We start from the raw sequence: 19,500 nt of genomic DNA on the forward strand, positions 1-19,500 counted from the left end.
CCGTATGCTGCAATGGCACTCCTGCAGCTCCCGGCTCTCTCTGCCCTGCTTTCATGCTTTCCTGTGCCATTGACACAGCCTGGCTGAACGCTGTCCCGGAACGGCTCTTCCTCCACAGAAGCAAATGCAAGGGTCGTGGGTGGCGTCAGCGTCATGACGTCACCCACGCAGCGACAGTCCCTGCCAGGAGGAACACACAGCACACAGCCCTCCCCTATATCCTGAGTATGGAGGCCGCCGGCCATGTTATTGTAGCTGCATCCATGTTACTGTAGCTGCGGCCAAGTTTTGAAAGCCGCGGCTACAGGAGGAGGTAACCAAGCGGCCCATAGCAGTAACTGATAGAGCGGCCTGGGGGGCACATGGCACCCTGCCCCCCGGCCCAGCCCGCCCCTGCGGAGGAGCCTGCCACCCGCACACACTGTAAGTGCACTGCAGAAACTTAGGTGGTTTAGGCCTGGCTGTACTGGTACTTTAAATATTAAATCTCCACACTTCTCTTGACTCTTATCCATCGTGACGCACCGGCTGCAGCCTGCAGCCGGTGTGTCACGATGGATAAGAGTCAAGAGAAGTGTGGAGATGTAAAATTTAAATATTTATATTATAAGCGCTCTATTTTTATTTTAAATGCCCGGAAAGTGGGTGGCCATGCCCACTTTACATATGCCCATGCCCACTTTGCTTATGGCCACGCCCACTTTGCTTATGGCCACACCCACTTTCTTTGTGTGTACCGATTTTGGCCCTTCAGATGTTGGAGGGTATGATGCTGTCCAAAATACCAATATCAGGCAGCATTGCATCGGTTCCCGCAGCTAAAGCTATTTTTAAATAGTAGTAATTGTAGCCTATGGGCTACTTACTGCACTGCTGGTGGGTCACTGCTGTCAGGGGGGGCCAGCACTATTCGCACATGGGCAGACCCCCGGCACCTGGTGGAGCCGTTTGCAGGGACGGTCTCCTTTCTATGCCCCTGCGTGTGCTACTAGTTCAACCTCCACTTTGGCCCAGCCCAGTAATTCATACAGAAAAGCTTTATAGTTTACAGGGGGGAGCCAAAAACCCTAACACTGGCCCTGGTTTTGCCTAATGGGGGGAGGGATTCGGTGGTAGACAGAAATGAGGTTCTCCACCTCTCCAGGACCACTTTTAACTCTATACCTAAAGCAGGCTGGATCTCAGACTGCTCCTTGTCTTCATCCTTTTTGCCTCCCACCTACTTCAAAAGAACCATAAGAGATTAGGGGAGTTCTTAGTCTGTGAGAACACAGAGATCCTGTGATATTTTATCATATGAATTTAACTTGAGACAAATTAGTACATTGTACAGCCAAAGTCTAGCATTTGGAAATGAAAGCATATTTATATACAGTAATTACTTCACATTGAGGTTGCGACCTGTTATATACATGTTGGCTACATATGCACAGAAAACATAAACCCACCATTCCACACCCCTTAGGACCTCAAAACCCCAGCTCCTCTCCCCTCCCCCATTCTCATGGAGCTGGGGGTGCCTCTGTTTTCCTGGCACCATACCTTGGCTGGCCTGCAGTACTACCGCCTACTGTGACGTGTTCTGTTGATACTGAATGCTGCGTGGTGTTCCCTCCTTCTTCATCTTGGTATGGGCAGGGCGGACAAACACTTCCTCTGCTGACTGCTCACTCGCTTCCCTCCTGATCTGCCCCTTCCTTAAGTATGGTCTCGCCCTGGGGGGAGGGGGAGGGTAGCCCTCCCCTTCTTTCTTCTCTCCCTCCCCCTTATCCCTTTCTTCCCATTTTCCTGCTATACTATCTCTCTCCCCCCTTCTATTACCAACTTAAACATCAGTGTCTCCTCCATATTTGGGTCACATCCTAACTGTTTATTATCTTTCACTTCTCGCTCTCTTACATAGTGACGGGATGGAGAAGTGGAGCATGGAGGCTGCCAGTTGCATGTACACCACAATAGAATGGTATGGCCGCCATCTTGGTTCGCAGAGTTACGTAAATGGAGTACAGGAATCAGGTGAACTAATAATGCGAACCCCGTGCGCAGCCATACTACTACACATAAATTCATATCCCACACTTACATGCTATGACGGTGCCTAAAGAACAAAGGGGCAGATGTATGACTGGGCGTTATGGGGGGGAAGGGGTATCAGCGCACGTTATGTGCACTGATACCGCTTCTCCCCCATGTATGAAGGAGCCGAGATGCGGTAAAGGACAGGGGCGCTATGCTATCGGCGCTGCTATCTAAATGATAGCAGGCCGAATGTATGATATCTAAATGATAGCAGGCCGAATGTATGAACGGTCAGCATCGCTGACCGTTCCGCCTGCTGCTGGTTTTGGCTGTCCCTGCTGTTAGGTATGGGCTGCGCTAGGGATCTCGCGTGAGTAGCGAGATCCCGCGCATGCCCAGTCCGGCCGGCCCGGGGGACAGGAGACAGCGCATCAGTGTAAACTGATGCGCTATCTCCAGGAGGTGACATCGCCTGAGGGGGGAGTTAGCGATCCCCCGCTTTGGCAGACAAGATGTTAATAAATCTTGTCGATGTCCCTTCCTGCTTCGCCTCGTTAGCTGAGGACCAGGGCTTTCTGACGAGCCCAGACCCGTGTCTCTAGCCCCCTGGGAACCAGAGATATCCCCTGGCAAAGCAGTAACGTTTTTCCCCATAGGATGATACGTTAATTTCGACCCTCACCCGGTTCCGATGGCTGCCAGTTCCTCCCCTGGCATCACAGAAGCTTGTCGTTGATCCCATTCAATTCCAAATCGCTGGGCCTTCATTTTCATAACAGGCTGGTTCACATATCCTTCTGAGGAAGCCGCCGAGTGAGAGGCGGGGAAACGCATTAAGGAGACCCTAAGGAGACTGCATAGGTGCCGGTACCACCACTAAGCTATACAGCTATACAAGTATCCTGACTGCCCATCCCTGAGCGTGGAAGAACCTTGAAGGGCTGCTTTGCTTTGCAGGGAATCAGCAGCCGGGACACCACCACCTTAATTCCAAAGGACTCAGCTGGGAAGAGTGGCAAGTGATAGCTCAATTGAGCTTTGTTTTGTCTCTGTCATACTAATGAGTGTAACCTATACTAACCATTTAAGCATGCATGCTAAGTAACAAACCACCTGAAGTAGCTGTGAGAGAGCTAAACTTTGGGACACAAGACTAACTGTGTTACTAACCTAAGGTTACCAGGAGAAACATCATAATAAATAAGTGAGCCTACTAACTTCAAGTAAGGAGCACGGTGCCAACTGCCAATATATATAGGTTTTTTATTTTATATTTTTCTGTGTAGTACTGGCCGGTACTTATATATAATTGAATTGTATATTATATGTTTTTACATAAGTAAAACTGATTTTTATTGGTTAATAAATAACAATTATATATACACCTGGCTCAGCGCTATTTTTAAAAACTTTTTCTGGTCCATATCGGTCAATCGGTTCCAGAGATATTGCGGATAAACCAATTTTATTATTTTTGAAATGTAATTTCATGGCCTTTGAGGGCAGATTACTCTGGAACCAAACACTCCAGTTTCACTGGACCAAAATCATTCAAAGCCCACTCAAAAGTTCTTCAATATGATACTTGTCTCATGTAAATGGGTCAGTTGGTTCCGAAGATATAACCGGTTAAATGAGATAACTGGTTAAAGGGGGGAGGGGTGGTTTTCTCTCCCCCTCACACCAGAAAATGCAGGGACTAGGCTGGTGTAAAAGGGGCCAACCTTGGAATGCATTTTCTGGTGTGAAAGGGGTATTATTTCAAATAGCTGGGACCTGAATACAGCCAGGCTCTGCCACTGTCAGTGGCTATCACTTCTGCCTGGCGGCGGCTGTCGCCCATTTACCGCAAGCATGTATTCCCCCTTTGCAACGAGCATGTAATCTGTGTGGCATTATGTGAATTCTGGCTCAATCCGTGTGGCATTATGTGAATTTTGGCTTAATCCGTGTGGCATTATGTGAATTTTTGTTTATAGGGGATACACACTGCGCTGTCAATCAGGACAGTAGTTCATATAGGTAAATATGATATATAACACGCCAAGCACAATGAAGGAGGACACGCTGTGATTAAATAAAAAAAAGATTTTATATAGACACAAATAATATGTTAAAGATAAAGGTGGGTAATAAACTAAAATTGGAGTATAATTAGCACAAACACATACACATATACATAAAATAGAGCACTTAAATCTGGACCAGTGGACACTTTAAGTTAAAAAGGCAGACTTGATATATTTCCTGTAACGAGCTAGAAAAAGTCTCCAGTTGTTTGGGAGACGAAACGCGTTGCTCCACTTCCGCCAGTGCTAAACCGCAGACTTGTTACAGACTTCCGCCCTTACCCCCAGAGACCTTTGCCGTCCGTACATTCGGCTGGACGTCCACCGCCACCACCAACGCTCATCACCACATGGGAAGCCGCCATCTGTGTGCATACCTTCAGCACATGATCTCCAAGCAGCTTACAGAGGTGCCACACCAATCCTCAAACTCAGTGAGTGTTATTATACCCGCAACTATGAGCGCATAAACGTGACTCCTGCAGTTTGGGCTTATTACTAACTGTGTCTACCTGCTATACCAACACACAGACGCCAGCCATCTGCTATATTTGCCAATGCCTGCATGAACTTTGTGCGTGTCAGCCTACTCGCTAACCCAGGTCTACTTTGGCTTACTAACCTACCTACCTATACAGGGGCTGTGTACAGGGGCTGTGTACAGGGGCTGTGTACAGCTTAGGTTAGTCATCCAGCTACCTCGGTATACCCTTTTGGCCCAACTACAGTAAATGAAAACAATTTTGTGAGCTGTGAAGTGATCAAAATGTACTAGAAATGAGCGGAAACTAATGTTATTGAGGTCAAAAATACTTTAGGGGCAAAAACAGGCCCAAATTCTGTTATTTTAGCAATTTTTAGCAATTTTTTCATAAAAATCCAGATCCAAAACCAAAACTCGCAAGGGTGGTTTTGCCAAAACCAATCCAGATCCAAAACCAATCCAGATCAAAAACACAAAGGGAGATACAGATCCAAAACCAAAACTCGAAAAAGTGGCCGCCGCACATATCTTATATATATATATATATATATATATATATATATATATATATATATATATCGCAAATCCAAGAGATGGCCGGCACTCCATAAAGCACAACAAGAAAAGCCGGGTGCCCTCCCAGGAGAAGAGGGTGAGACTCGCTCCAATATACAGGTACAGAACGGGTGGCACTCCAGAAATAAATAAAGACAGAAAAATGTTAGAATAACATTTGAAACGTTGGAACTCCACCTTTGACTTCTGTCTTTATTTCTGGAGTGCCAACCGTTCTGTACCATTGTATATATATATATATATTCTCACTATCAGGAGTACCTGCGTGTCACTATCTAACAGATACTGTCCCGTATTGGGTTGGCTATCTGGTCGTCATTGGATTGCTAACCCTAACCTGAGGTGGACTATAGACCATCTAGTCATCCTGCTCTTTTGAAATACAGGCTAATCCCTGTTATCATCTGGCATTAAGGATTCATATATCTATCATCTGGATACCAGTGTGGACTCATTATCCAGCTAAAATTCACCTTCATGTGAAGGTCGTGATACCATACCACAATAGAGATTACAACACCTCGGAAATACCATCCGTTTTAAGGACATACTGTATGTTTCAGCACAATTGTTGATTTCCAACTTCTGTGCATTAAAAGCCCCTGATGAAGTATTTTTCAAGACGAAACGCGTTGGATTATTGAAACTACATCCTAAAGATGAAATCCTGATGTGAACTATGGAATTTTAATAAAAGTTTTTTAACTGTATTTTGTTATTTCAATTGCACCATAAATCATAGTGGTGATTATATTTGTAGGTGGTTTAGAACCTCTAGCGCTCTCTACGCTTTCTCTCTTTCTCTCTCTCTCTCTCTCTCTCTCTCTCTATATATATATATATATATATATATATATGAGAGAACAACAACCGGCGCTGATTATAAATGATGACTCGTGAAGAGGCTTCCTCTTTAATTTCCACAAGTCCTACTGGGATCCCAGTGAATATCACTATTGGACCACACTGACCTGAGTGTGGGTCCCTATGTACACATAGCGTTTTCTTTGTCCAAAAATCTTTATTCACCAATCCACATGTCACAAATGATTCCACGAACTGACCTGGGAAATGGTCCCTATATTCACATAAAGGTATCTTTGGACAAAGTGTGTTCTCCAAAATCACTCCAGAATCAACCAGCAACGCACATCATAGGCATAAGGAGACAAACTGACCTGTGTTTAGGTCCCTATATTCACGTAGCGTGTTCTTTAGTCACTCACTCCTTTTCAATAGACCAAAGTATACGCGGTCACCAGATTTTCTACAAAACAAATTTTAATTCCCAAATGGATAAAAAACATACAATAAAATGTAGTAAAACAGTGGGAGCTTTGCACAGGTAGAGACCAATAACACTGTATTATTCCTCCTCACCCGGAATGAGTTGGAACAATCTGTGATGCCCTGATGGTAGGGTAGATATCAGCCTTTCCTGTGTCCAGCGTCCCTGTACACCAACGCGTTTCTGACGTCACCGTCCTTCCTCAGGGTCGCGGGAGAGGGGGTCGCGGGGGGGGGCGGGGGTTTTGCCGTGAATCGCGGGGGGATGACGCGAATCGCGGGAGGGGGTTGTCATGGGGGGGGCCTTGCGGGGTGCTCACCTGGTGGCTGTGGAGTAGCTGGGCAACATGGGGAGGCAGAGGGTGTCTGGCACTGTGGGCTCACTTGGCTGGTTCTCTGTCATGTGAGTCAGCCATGTGAGTCAGAGGCTCCACCCAGCATTAGACACACACTCACACACTTTGAGTGACAGATGTAGCCAAATATATAACAGATATATATATATATATATACGGGGTCATTGCACATTAAATCTTTTTTCCTAAGTCCGCTGGAGTGCCTCTATATTTATATATATATATATTTTATACACACACACATTCTGTCCCTCCTCCTTCTCCCAGCACACGAGCGGTGGCTGGTGGAGGTGCGACAGTGTGTCAGTGAGGGCTGCGTGAGCACTGAGCCGTCCCCGTCACCGCGCATCACGTGGGGGTACGCCGCACCTGGCCGGGTAGAAGTCATACAGTCATACAGATGCCACCCCTAGGCATAGGCGCCGCCCTAGGCAATTGCCTGGTATGCCTATGCTTAGGGCCGGCTTTGCTGTCCTTGACAGATTGCTCAGCATACATTGCTGTGTGCTGAGCATTCTGAGTGATCTAGCATCGCTCAGAATGCTCAGTAAATCTTTCCGTGTGTAGGCTGCTTAAATCCTTCAGCTTCTCTGCTTTATGCCTTAGATCTTAAGTCCTCTGTTGCGGTTTATTTGATGTATTTCTGTAATTCATGATAGGTGCTCATCATTTGCAACAAATGCTACAATTACTTGGTACTTGATATGTCAAAAATAGATGGCAATACTCAGCAATAACCAAGCTGCCTGTAAACACAGAGCAGGATTCGCTGATCTGTCCTTGATGATTATTTAGGTGGAAATCCATGCAGATCAGAACATGCCGCAACACAGGTTTACATAGACACCATCCCTTCTTCCTGACACCACGGGGGAAATGAACTAAGGGGGGGAGTTCTGTTTCACATGGGCAACCAATCAGAATCTACTTATTTTTTAGCACCTTTTAGAAGATAACAGATAGGATGTTTTATTGCAGATGGATACATATTATACCAGTAATAACAAGATAATATGAATGATTTCAATCAAAATGATTGTCACTATTTAAATTAGGAAAGAAAATACTTAAAAAAAACAATCTTAGAACATACACCTGTATAAAGTAAATTCTGGTAAATTCACTCTGCACCATTCAGACTGCAAAAATTACCGCTTTAAAACGATAAAAAAAAACGGGTAAAAAGTGCTGTATGAAAGGGGCATAACTCTGGTTTCAGGAAAACAGAGCAGCAGAGCCCATCTATTTGTAATTGGTGGTTCACATTGCAGCAATATAGAATGCAACATGTCCTCTATATGTTAATATGGGTGTGCAGTGAACAATCCCAGTAAAATGTTGGCCAAGGATACACATTGAGAGTCATAACTTAGAGGATATTCAGTAGGGTGGCTAATCCTAGGATTGGTGGGATCCTGGGATTTGGCCCCCAAAACCGATTGCAGTTTTCAATCCCAGGATTTCGGGACTAGACTGCGCATGCTCAGTCTAATGCCGAGCAGGTGCTCAGACACGGCCAGGCTTCTACCGGCCTAAGCAGTGCGGTTCTGCGCAGTGTGATGATGTCAGAGGTCATGCTGCACAGGACGTACAGCCCGCCTCAATCCTGGGCGCGCTGCCCTCCCGCCCCATTCTAGTGCGTCCTGCCTGGCTCCCGCATAAACAGCCTGCCCACCTAGCTCCCAGCTGCACCACCTAGCTTCCGGCCGCACCACCAGCGTTGGACTGGGAGGGCAGGGGCCCACCGAGGGCATGTCTGACGTATGATATCACTATGTGGGCGGGTCCGGCGTGTGACATCATGACGTCAGCCATCCTGTCATCCTGCTGCCGCTCCTCCCGGCTCCTCCCAGCTCCCTCACTCCGGCCTTTCCACTGCCTCCCCCACCCACTCCAGCTTCTGGCAGCGGCTCAGCGTGCTCCACACGCCCGGAGGGGGACCGGGGATAAAGTCTTCTGCAAGACCCCGCCCACCTCAAAAAGTGGGTGGGGTCAAAAATTAGCGGGGCCTAACAAGGAATCCCCTGGTCCCCCGCCGGGCCAGTCCAAGCCTGCGGGCAGCGGGCAGGTTTTTTTATTAGGGAAGCCAATCCCAGGAATCACGGGATTGAGCATTTTCAATCCCAAATCCTGGGATTAAAGAGTGCCCTGGGATTGGCTTCCCGAGTATTCAGCAAACCTCCACAGCTTTTCTAACCCTCCATTACCAGGTATAAGTTTATCCAGTAATCACTTATTTGACACTGTTCACCAAGTGGAATCCTAAATCAGGCGGCAGCGGCTCCGGTGGAGTTGCCGTGCATCTCACTCCTGTACTGCACCCGGGCTGGATACGCGTTTCACCTGTTGGCTTCGTCAGTCCTACGCCATCCCCAGGTGCAGTGCAGGAGAGAGATGCACGGCAACTCCACCGGAGCCGCTACCGCCTGATTTAGGATTCCACTCGGTGAACAATGCGGCCACAGGATAGGTAACACCCACCGCATTAAGTCACCATTTGGGGTGAAAAAAAGCCTGTGTCATTAGAATTGAGCACTGCGGAATATCTGCTGCAAAAACACAGGAATGTCTGTTTCCTGTTTGTTAATAAGCAACACACCGTGCAATTTATTGGATGAAAGACTCTGTGCATTTCTTTTTGATAACCTGCAATAATATAACACATTAACACATTGACTAAACAAGTGAGATTAACTCCTGAGCATCTGACTGGCTATTATAGGAAAAAGCATAAGATTTGGAAACTGTGAATGTGATACTATACAAAATCTGCCAGCTGGCGAATATTTGGTGTACCTTCTCACTAGAATATCTCTCAGTGTGGAGGGAATCTTCTCTTAACCTGTATGATAAGTGCAATTTTTTGCACCAGATGCTCAACCACATAATTACCTGAGTATACTTGTCTCTGTTTCCACCTTGCTCTGGTCTTAATTCTTTATCAGAAACAAACCAGCTAATACAAGACTCTCTCATCAGGGCTTCAATGCTTTGACAGATTCTTGAAAGCAGAAGTCTGCTTACTGGCGATCTGACTCTCTGCCACTGTGATTCACTCTCCAACACTCTCTCATCCATCTGGGCTTAAGTGTCATTACTGCAATACTGAAAAGCACCAGGGAGACACACTGTGCCGGACTGGAAAGCAGAAGTGTTCTGTACCCTAGTTCCCGTACACAACCAACCTGGTACTCTCATTTGACACCACCTCCTGAGCAGTTACCAATATACCCTATTCCTGGCTGGATTCCAGCGTTGCCAGCAAGGGGCCAGTCTAGTAACCAGAAAGGAGACTCCTGGCGAATAACTGGTACGGTAACACAGGTGTGGTGATTAAACAGCAGATACACAGGAGCCACCGGCTGTGGTAGCACCTATTCACGTGGGCTTTTCTAGACTACAAGTATCCATCAATTCCCAGATGTTATAGCATCTGTCTTAAAATATAAAGTACAAATAGCAATTAACTAATACAGACCAAATAGGTGTGGGATCACCTGGGTAAAACTGATCAAGATGAATATTGTGATATGCTAAGCAGTGGTAGTCAACCCTAGCCCTCGAGAGCTACCAACAGTTCACATTTTCCAGACAACCTAGCTGCTGCACAGCTGCACTCATTAATCACTGACACATTTTTAAAAGATACACAGATGGAGCTAATTAGCTCACTTGTGATTCTGTGAGGAGACCTGCAAAACATGCACTGTTGGTAGCTCTCGAGGACTAGGGTTGGCTACCCCAGTGCTAAGGCAATCAAGAGATTACAACAATAGAGATCAGTATTGTTTATATTATCACTATTATTTGATCTATCAATATGACATGGTTAATATGCTGATGCCATGTGTAATTGTTTTTTTAATTAAAAAGGATTGATAGTGCTCCTTTCCTTTTAGATGAATAGTCCATTAAAAGTTATGTTTTAAATGAACAATCATATCATATAATCATTAGTATATAAAAGAGTGTGCCCAAAAAGGGACATTTGTCTTTCCGTTTACTTCTTTGCAAACAAACCCCTTTGTATTCAGTATGAATTGTATGTAAAATAGTACAGAGTTAGCAAAGATTGCACAGCAATCGAATCTTAAGGGGCATACACACGTAGCGTTGTGTGCTAAGCAATTTTGCTAAGCTGTTTAGGGTAGGTGATTTCCTGGTGTCCAAATCTCCCATGGGGAGCACATACACATGCAGAAATTTGTGCTAAGTGATTTTGCTTAAGCAAAAAAAGTCAGGGTATTGTGATCAGTATCTCTCATTCTGTACACACAGAGATATTTGCAGTCACTTGTAAAGCAATTTGACTAGATTTTGAATGCAAGCACTGACTTAAGGCCCCCATACATTAGGCCGACTTGTCCTTAGGACAAGTCGGACCCAATTCTCCTGTGAGCCGCCCGGCAGCTCCCCGGGAGGCTCACATACAATTTGGCACTTGATGAGCCAGTTTTTACATGTGATAAATCGCTTGCGATTTATCACATGTTAAACAAATGGGGAGCTGCAGGGCGGTGAGGAGCAGTGGGGGCGGGCGGCGGCAGTAGTGGGGGCGGGCGGCGGCAGTAGTGGGGGCGGGCGGCGGCGAGTGATGCTGACCTGTCAAATGACCGGCCGTTCTGTGATTGGCTGAGAGAGCTCTCAGCCAATCACAGAACGGCCGGTCATTTGACAGGGATTTTAAAAATCTAATAGCCGCCACTGTGCGTCCCGTCCGTCCCGCAGCGGCAGCGCTGCTATTTGTGATCACAGCTGCCCAGCCAGGTCAGTGTGTCTGCCCGCCGTGCTCCCCCACCCCCCGGTGTCTGCATGCATATGCCTGACAGGTGGGCAGGCATATGCATAGCATACAGGGAGGTCGGATGATCTTATGTGCTGACCGTCCGACCTCCCTGATCCGGTCCGATGCGCACGGGACCGCGCATCGGATCGGATCATACATCACACACCTGCGATTTTGGGGCGATTTCATCCGGTTATCGGCCCAAAGTGCCGAAATTGGATGAAATCGTCCCAAAATCGTATAGTGTATGGGGGCCTTTAGCTTAAGATATTTAATCTTGCGGAACATACACACAGAGAGATCTGTGCTTACTTTAGTCAGATTGCTTAGAAAATAGCACAAAATCGCTCCGTGTGTATGCCCCTTAAGTCAAATAGCAAAGGAATCTCACTGTGTGTACACACCATAAAAGTCCAGGTTTTATTTACGGATGAGCGAATTTACTCGTATCTCAAAGCGCCTGCATAGTCCCCTTTCTGGGCACATCCGGTGTGGCAAGTCCCCCTTCCAAGTTCACAAAGGTCACTAATTCTGTTAATAACTCACACAAAATAGAGTTTAAAGGGCGTATTCTGCAAGTTGAAAATCTCTGCTTCTATAAATGCATTTACTTGTTACAGTAATTTTGTGCCAAGTCACAGACCCATAGGATGTAATGATCTTTGGATACACAAAGTGGAGAACATGCAGTAGACTAATGTTTACTGGGCAGATTTATAGGACAGAATGATGACACACACTCTGTCAACCAGGCTGATAAAGCCTGACAAGCTTGTGTGTGTCAATCAATAGGAACCTCTTAGGGCAGCTGTGCAGTTTATCTGAACTCCTGTTCCACTGGTGTAGATAGAAGCATAGAGGGGTGGTAAGCCTGTTTGTGAAGTGGGAGGGGAGTCAAGTTTCATAGACTTTAAATTACTATTTACACATACTGAGCTGTAGAATAAAAGGTAGATCACAACTCCGATCAAAAGCACAAGAAAAGTACCAACTGGGGGATAATTATGGACTTTAATGTGAACCTGCTGCTTTCTCTGTGTTTTATAGTCTGTCGCTCCCATGTGGTAGACTGGACTTATCAAGGTAAGCAGACAAGCCTCAGATTTGGGAAATCTATGAGCCCAGAAGATGATGTGATGCTTTAAAACCCTGTACACACGCTTAAATTTGATGTTGGATTCGATTTTCTATTAGATCTGGCATTAGATCATCCCATTCGATTTGGCATTAGATCTGTGCTTTTGCATTCGATTCGATTTTACAATGTAGGCACAATGTACTCATTCGATTTACTGGATCGAATTCTAGATTTCCTTGGCTGCACAGTAGATTTTTCTATTCGATTTTGAGAAAACGGGAGCGTGCATCGAATCGAATGCAGATCGAAAGTGTCCTAAAAACCATTCGATGTGGATTCGATTTTGCTTCTATAAGCAAAATCGAATCGAAAACAGGGAAAAATCTAAGCGTGTGTACAGGGCTTAAGACAATACTCTTTAACAGTGGGGTCATTATATATTGGAGACGTGAAAATTATCAAAAGTTACAGTAGTCATTCTTATTTGGGTGTCTGGGACTATGCTTTCATGCCTGGACCCAATGATGACAAGTTTATCAATGTATTTCTATGCTTGATTTGATATTTTTGTCATGTAACGTATTATAGTATGTTTGTATAACTAGAATCATTTATGATATTTTTATGTGAGGTTTGCTGTAGACCTGTTTTGAGTAGTCATTTGCCTAACATGTATTGTACATTTTAAGTTCTATAGTTCCCATCCCTGTACTAAAGTGCACAGAAAAATGGAAAATACTTAACAAGCTGCTGTTTCCGGAGTTGTGTGTTATTTTTGATTAAGAAAAAAGCGATATAAAAAATGCATAGGATTGAACATCACTTCTTAAGGTGTAAATACAACACTTACTAATGTTACTTTGTACATCCTGTATGTGTTTTGAATTCTCTTATTTACAACTATAAACTGAATCAGAAAGCTTATCACTATAGCCAATTTATTGTTATTTATATAGCGCACACATTCTGCAACACTTTACAGAGAATAGTTGAACATTCAGGGACATCAGTCCCTGCCCCAGTGGAGCTTACAATCTATATTCCCTACCACGTGTACACGCACACACAGACATTCTAGGGTTTGTTTTTGTTGGGAGACAAATAACCTGCCAGTATATTTTTCGATTGTGGGGGGGGAAACCGGAGTATCCATAGGAAACCCACGCAATCATGGGGAAAATATATAAACTCCACACATGCTACCCTCAAGTTGAAACACTAAGTTGTAAATTTACTAAGGTTGGCCGCAAACGGCCGATCTCTGTACAAACGGATCGGCTGTGAACGGCCTGACAATACAAATGGAGAATATAGCAAATTTACAAACATGCCGCATTCTCGGGATTTGTATTTGCCAATGTGGTAGCCATTCATATTTGGCTGGCATATTACCGGGAGTCAAATATGTACGAGTCACCAGCATCGTATGGATCTGTCCGATGTATAAGAAAAATAAATAATTTATAAAACCCGATGTTCAGTCCACCCACCTGGCAATAACCAGTCCCAGGCTCATTGAGCCGGTCCTTTTTGCAGAAATACAGGAGGAAAAAAAGCTGTGGTCCCCTTTTATTTCTATAACCAGCACCAGGCTTTTTTCCTGATTCCCAAAATAAGGGCAACAAAACGAGTAGGGGTCAGCCCGTATTTTGGCTAATGCCACAGCCGGGGAACACTTTTTATACATGGTCCCCCAGCCAAAGCCTCATCCTGTGGCTAGACAGCCGGGACCCTGGGGGAGAGGGCCGGGCCCCCAGCGAGGGCATGCCTCGGCCTGGGCATCGAGCTGATGTTCTATAAAATGTCAAAAAACTGATTTATAAACACTGGGTTTTGTTGTTGAATTACAAGTCCCAGCAAGCCTCCCCCATATGCACGGACTTGGCGAACCACAAGTCTCAGCATGTGGGACATTAATGGGCCTGCTGGGTCTTGTAGTTCTACAACAAAACCAATGTCCAAATAAAACACACGCACACAAAGAAAACTAGTAATACAATACAAAAGTATAATACAATACAAAAGTAATGCATACATACATACATGCATACATACGTACTACTCCGCCGTAAGCCTGTCTGAATTTAGTAACAATTGGCCTAGGGGTGCCGTGATTCAAAAAGTTTGGAAACCATTGCCTTAGGGTGTCTGTGAAAATAAATTATACTTACCAGCTCATCTGGCCTAGATCACGTCCTCTTCGTTACAAAGTAGGCATCCAGGGAGGTAAAATAACCAAGCTGACTGTATCGTTCCACCGATCTGAGGAACCGCAAGTGTGTTTACACGTGTAGCTCCTCCCCCCAAGACTGAGGGATTTCATACCCTGGTTCCACCCCCAGCCAATCAGGATCGAGCTGTGTGGCTGAATGGCTGTTCGCAGCTCCATAGATGCCTATGTTAAAGTTTAGCATGGGCATCTATGGGCGGTTTCCCCCTGTACCTCTGCAACCGGAACCAGCTCAATGGGGCTGGTAATTGATGGGCGGGGAGACCACATGTTGGGTTTTTTAATTATTTATTCTATTTTATTTACTTTTTTACACTAAGAAGCCTGCACGGATCTGTGCAGGCTTTGCCTTTGACCCCAAAACGTGGTCTATTTGTTTTTATTTACTGGTGAATTTGTATCTGAATTCACCAGTACGAAATGATTGTCAATTTGCCGATCACTTAGAACATTATGGACACATATGGCTGTTTTCTATTAATGGCGTGGTACATGGTCACCAGGTCGACATGCATTGGGTTGACATGGGGTTAGGTCGACAGGGTCATTTTGCCGACATATGCATTAGGTTGGCATGGGCTAGGTCGACAGTCAAAAGGTAGACATGAGGTTATTCCATTTTTTGTTGAGCCGACATGTGCTGACGTGTGGGAGAATAAAATAGCCGAGCATAGTGCGGCATCGTGCCTGGAGCATGGCGAGTGCAGAGGTGCACTTGTCCATGTCCACTGTTGACATTCGATATAACAAAAATGGGAAAAGTGACATTTTGACCTGGATGCGTGTGGACCCTATGACCCATACCCCGATAGCGTATATATTCGTACCGGCCAAATGAGCCACATTTGGCTGATTGTAAATTAGCCGGGCACTGGGTCCCGACGGGTTTTACATCAAATGGCTACGGATGGCTGCCTTTGTACCCGTTCGATCTTAGTAAATTTACCCCTAAGTATACTTTAATGCAAACTGGTTAAAACAGCGCTCAAAAGTACTTCAGGTCATCCATATAATGTTGATATACCTATGAATTATGGGTAATTAACTGTTAAACTTAATTCTGAATTTCCACAGAAGGAGACGTAGATGAAGCAAACTGGGGCAGAAAGTATCCCTTGTGTATCGCAAAGCACCAGTCACCCATTGATATCCAAAGGAAGAAAGTTGTTCATAATAAGGAATTGGTCCCCCTGACACTAGAAGGCTATGAAGGGCCATTGCATGGGAATTATATTGTGACCAACAATGGTCACTCGGGTAAGTTAGTGTCTTAATTATCGTACTATAATATAATGTGGTCTTTTGTTAAAAACAAATAATGCTTTCCTCACTTTGGGGCAGATGTATCAAGCCTGGAGAAGAGATAAAGTGGAGATAAGGTAAAAGGAGATAAAGCACCAGCCAATGAACTGTGTTTGAAAATGAAGGTTGGCAGTTGATTGGCTGGTTCTTTATCTCCTTTCACCTTCTCCCCACCTTATCTCCAGTTTATCTCTTCTCCATACATCTGCCCCAATGTTTGAAGTTTTTAAAAGTTACATATACGTTTATGCTCTATCACTACTACATGTAAATCTACATTAGTAAGACTCCGCCTTTGTGTTCCCTGTTCTGTTGACCATGTAAATCCATAATTGGAGAGCCGTCAACAAGAACTTAGGGTTCTATTACTAAGCCTTGGAGAGAGAGAGTGCAAGGAGATCAATGGGGCTATTCAGACCTGCTTGCTAGGCTGCATGTATTTGCAGCCTATTGACCTGTATGCTTACAGAGAAAAATTAATTCGATGGTCCCTCACCATCAAATGATTTGTTTTTCTTTGGAAGTCTATACTTACTTTTTAGGAGATGGCTGAATTCGGGGCAAGTGCTGATGTAATGTGATGTCCCAGACAGGAGTGTGAAACTCGCCAAAGCCATTCGCTCCTAGGATTTGTACAAACCAGACCATCTGACAGGGGAGTGAGTTTGTCCTGCAGCGAGCATGTTTGAATCGCCTCCCAAGTACCAGCCAACCAACTCTTCTCATTTTTCAAATACAACCTGTAACATGAGCTGATTGGCTGGTACTTCATCCTTGTCCACTTTATCTCTCTGGGTTTCCAATCTTTACGGTGCCACCGCCTTGGCACCGTAGAGTATCAGAATTTTTTTCCCGACATTCCTAGGCCAAAAATTTAAAATGTATAATATATATATAATGCAGTAGATTGTGTTTTATATGCGATTCTCCGGTACAGTTCTGTGGTAAAGGTCAAGATTTGCTCCTGTTTGTACACCTATTTTATGATTGCCAGCCACCATCGCTGGTTTTGTCTATAAATAGTTTGACTTGTTCCTGGACCACCAACCGGTGACATGCTTGCAAGTGTCCCGAGGCGCCCCAGGGAGCCACAACACAGTTTCGAAACCACTGACATACGTTGAGATTTGACTATATAGTGGCCCATACGCAAGGTAAAAAAAACCTGTGTGATCTGCATGTGATCATGATGCGATTTTCCATCTCATGCTGATTGTACGCACCATTAGATTCGAGTGCTATGCAATCTTTGCTAGCTCTGTACTATTTACATACAATTCATACAATCTACATTAGATTTGCACTATAGAGTCATTGCTGCCCTGTCTATCTGGGTTTCAATTTGTGCCGTCACGGAAGTGCGCTTCAGGATCGCAAGGTAAAAAACCTGTGCGATCTGCATGCAATTTTGACTATATAGTCAAAATCTATTGTCAAATCTCACCGTGTGTGCACAGCATAGAGAGAGATAACTTGCTCAGAGATAAATTACCAGCTGATCAGCTCATTTTGTTTTTTAACATGAGCTGATAGTGGGTCAATCCATCTCAGTTCAACCAGGTGTGTCCTCAACCCTCAAGATTTTTCTGAAAAATGTTTTAGTTAAGAGAGGATGTAAAATTTTCAATCCCGGTGGTCGAGTCATGCCATTTACGTCACTTAAAGAGTAATTTCACTTGTCTAAAGGGCCCCTTACACTTGTGAGATTTTGTCCGATTTGACCCTATTCAGGTGGATTGGGTCAATTTATCTGACAACATCTAGTGCCTGATGTGAAGGACCCAATGCAAAATCCCGTGCCATTGGGTATAACCAAGAGATTGCAAGAGATTGATCCTCCTGCACATAGGATAAATCTCGAGTCAATCAGGTCCAACTTGTAGGACAATAAGTTGGTCAATGTAAGGGGGCCTTAACTCACAATTTTTCATGTACTCACAAGCTTGTCATTACGTCCAATCCCTGAACCTTACAACACTTCTACGCCTTCCACCGCCTTCTACATCGCTGGGAGAGTCATCTATATAAAATCAAATTGATTTATACCAGGCTGATTACAGCCCTTTCACCGTCCTACCTAATCAAATTAGCAGGACAGTGGCGGCGGGATATCCCCATTGTCACCTCCCCTGGCTTTCTGCCCAGTGAACCCACTATGAAATTACTTCATTTTGGCATACCTTCAGGAAGTTAATTTTAAGTCTATCCACTTCTGTCAGAGCCCACTTCATCCCCCCCCCCCCCCGCGCATGACTGATGCCCCAAGTGCAGCAGCGCCAGAGCTTTATTCTTTCATTGTTTCTGGGATTGCTATAAGATCAGATGCTTCTGGAACAAAATATTCATGTACATTAATCTACACTTTTACCTTCATCTAACCTTTGATGTGTCTATGTATACATTTTTCAGACTGGATCTCAGAGTGTTGAAATCAAGAAATGATTCCCTCTGTTTTCTATTTTATTCACCATAGCGAGGAAACTAATCCTATAACATTGGCTTTCCAAAACCGCCCATCTGTCTAAAGGTGCGTACACACGGATAGATTTGGCAAAAGATCTGGGCGTTCCCGACCGACTGAAACGACCAATCGCTGAAATTGTTCCATGTGTATGATATTGATGCCGATGCGCCTACCAGCCGGTCGTTTGTAGAGGTTGATGATCTTTCATGCATACAGAAAGATCATAGACCAATCCTTAGTGATGTGTAGCAATCATTTCATGTATGCAGGATGAACGATTTGGTGAGGCTGATTGACTGGCTCCCACTCCCCTCCACCATCGCTAAAGATCAGTCGTTCATGTGTAATCATTTGATCAATCGTTTCTCATTTGACACTAAATCGTTTGTGCAGGAGTTCAGAGGAAATCATTGAAGACATTGAATCATTTGCCAAATCGCTCAGTGTGTGCGCACCTTTAGATATGCAGAGAATGCTAGTTCAACAGACATTGTCTACAAACCCTGGTCTTGGGCAACGTCATTTCCACAAGAACTGGGATCCATACATTTTGACATGAGACATAGACACGGAAACTAAAATATTACATTTCTCAGAATTCCACTCCTGGTCCCTGTTGAGTCCTCAACTGCTCAATTGTCCACTGGCTTCCCCCCTTATTCTGTCAACACCTTAATGGTTTAGTCTCACCTTACTTGGCTTCGCTTTATACTGTATATTATCATGACCTGTTATATTTGTATTCGCTTCTTTTGAACTACCCTTATCCCCCCCCCCATTTTTATCTCCTTACTTTAGACTTGAGTTTATTGTCATTGATCATTATTTTTTTATTGTCTATGGGCAGTA

The 19,500-nt window shown here is 44.6% G+C and overlaps 1 protein-coding gene and 1 long non-coding RNA gene across 3 annotated transcripts in view; one reads left to right on the top strand and one right to left on the bottom strand.

The window, feature by feature from the left end:
• Window positions 1-14,927, bottom strand: part of LOC146042972 (uncharacterized) — a 38,530-nt gene extending 23,603 nt beyond the window's left edge. For both annotated transcript variants that reach the window (XR_014464077.1, XR_014464076.1), the window contains exon 1: window positions 14,827-14,927. This is a non-coding gene — a long non-coding RNA (uncharacterized LOC146042972). The remainder of the gene's footprint in view (window positions 1-14,826) is intronic.
• Window positions 12,203-19,500, top strand: part of CA6 (carbonic anhydrase 6) — a 31,535-nt gene continuing 24,237 nt past the window's right edge. Inside the window, exons 1-2 of the mRNA XM_083163294.1 lie at window positions 12,203-12,660; window positions 15,960-16,142. Of these exons, the coding sequence (XP_083019420.1) occupies window positions 12,582-12,660; window positions 15,960-16,142 (262 nt within the window). The 5' untranslated portion in view covers window positions 12,203-12,581. The remainder of the gene's footprint in view (window positions 12,661-15,959; window positions 16,143-19,500) is intronic.

The sequence above is a fragment of the Crinia signifera genome, chromosome 19 (genome assembly GCF_055691185.1).
Source record: "Crinia signifera chromosome 19, ASM5569118v1, whole genome shotgun sequence".
In the NCBI taxonomy this organism is placed as follows: Eukaryota; Metazoa; Chordata; class Amphibia; order Anura; family Myobatrachidae; genus Crinia; species Crinia signifera.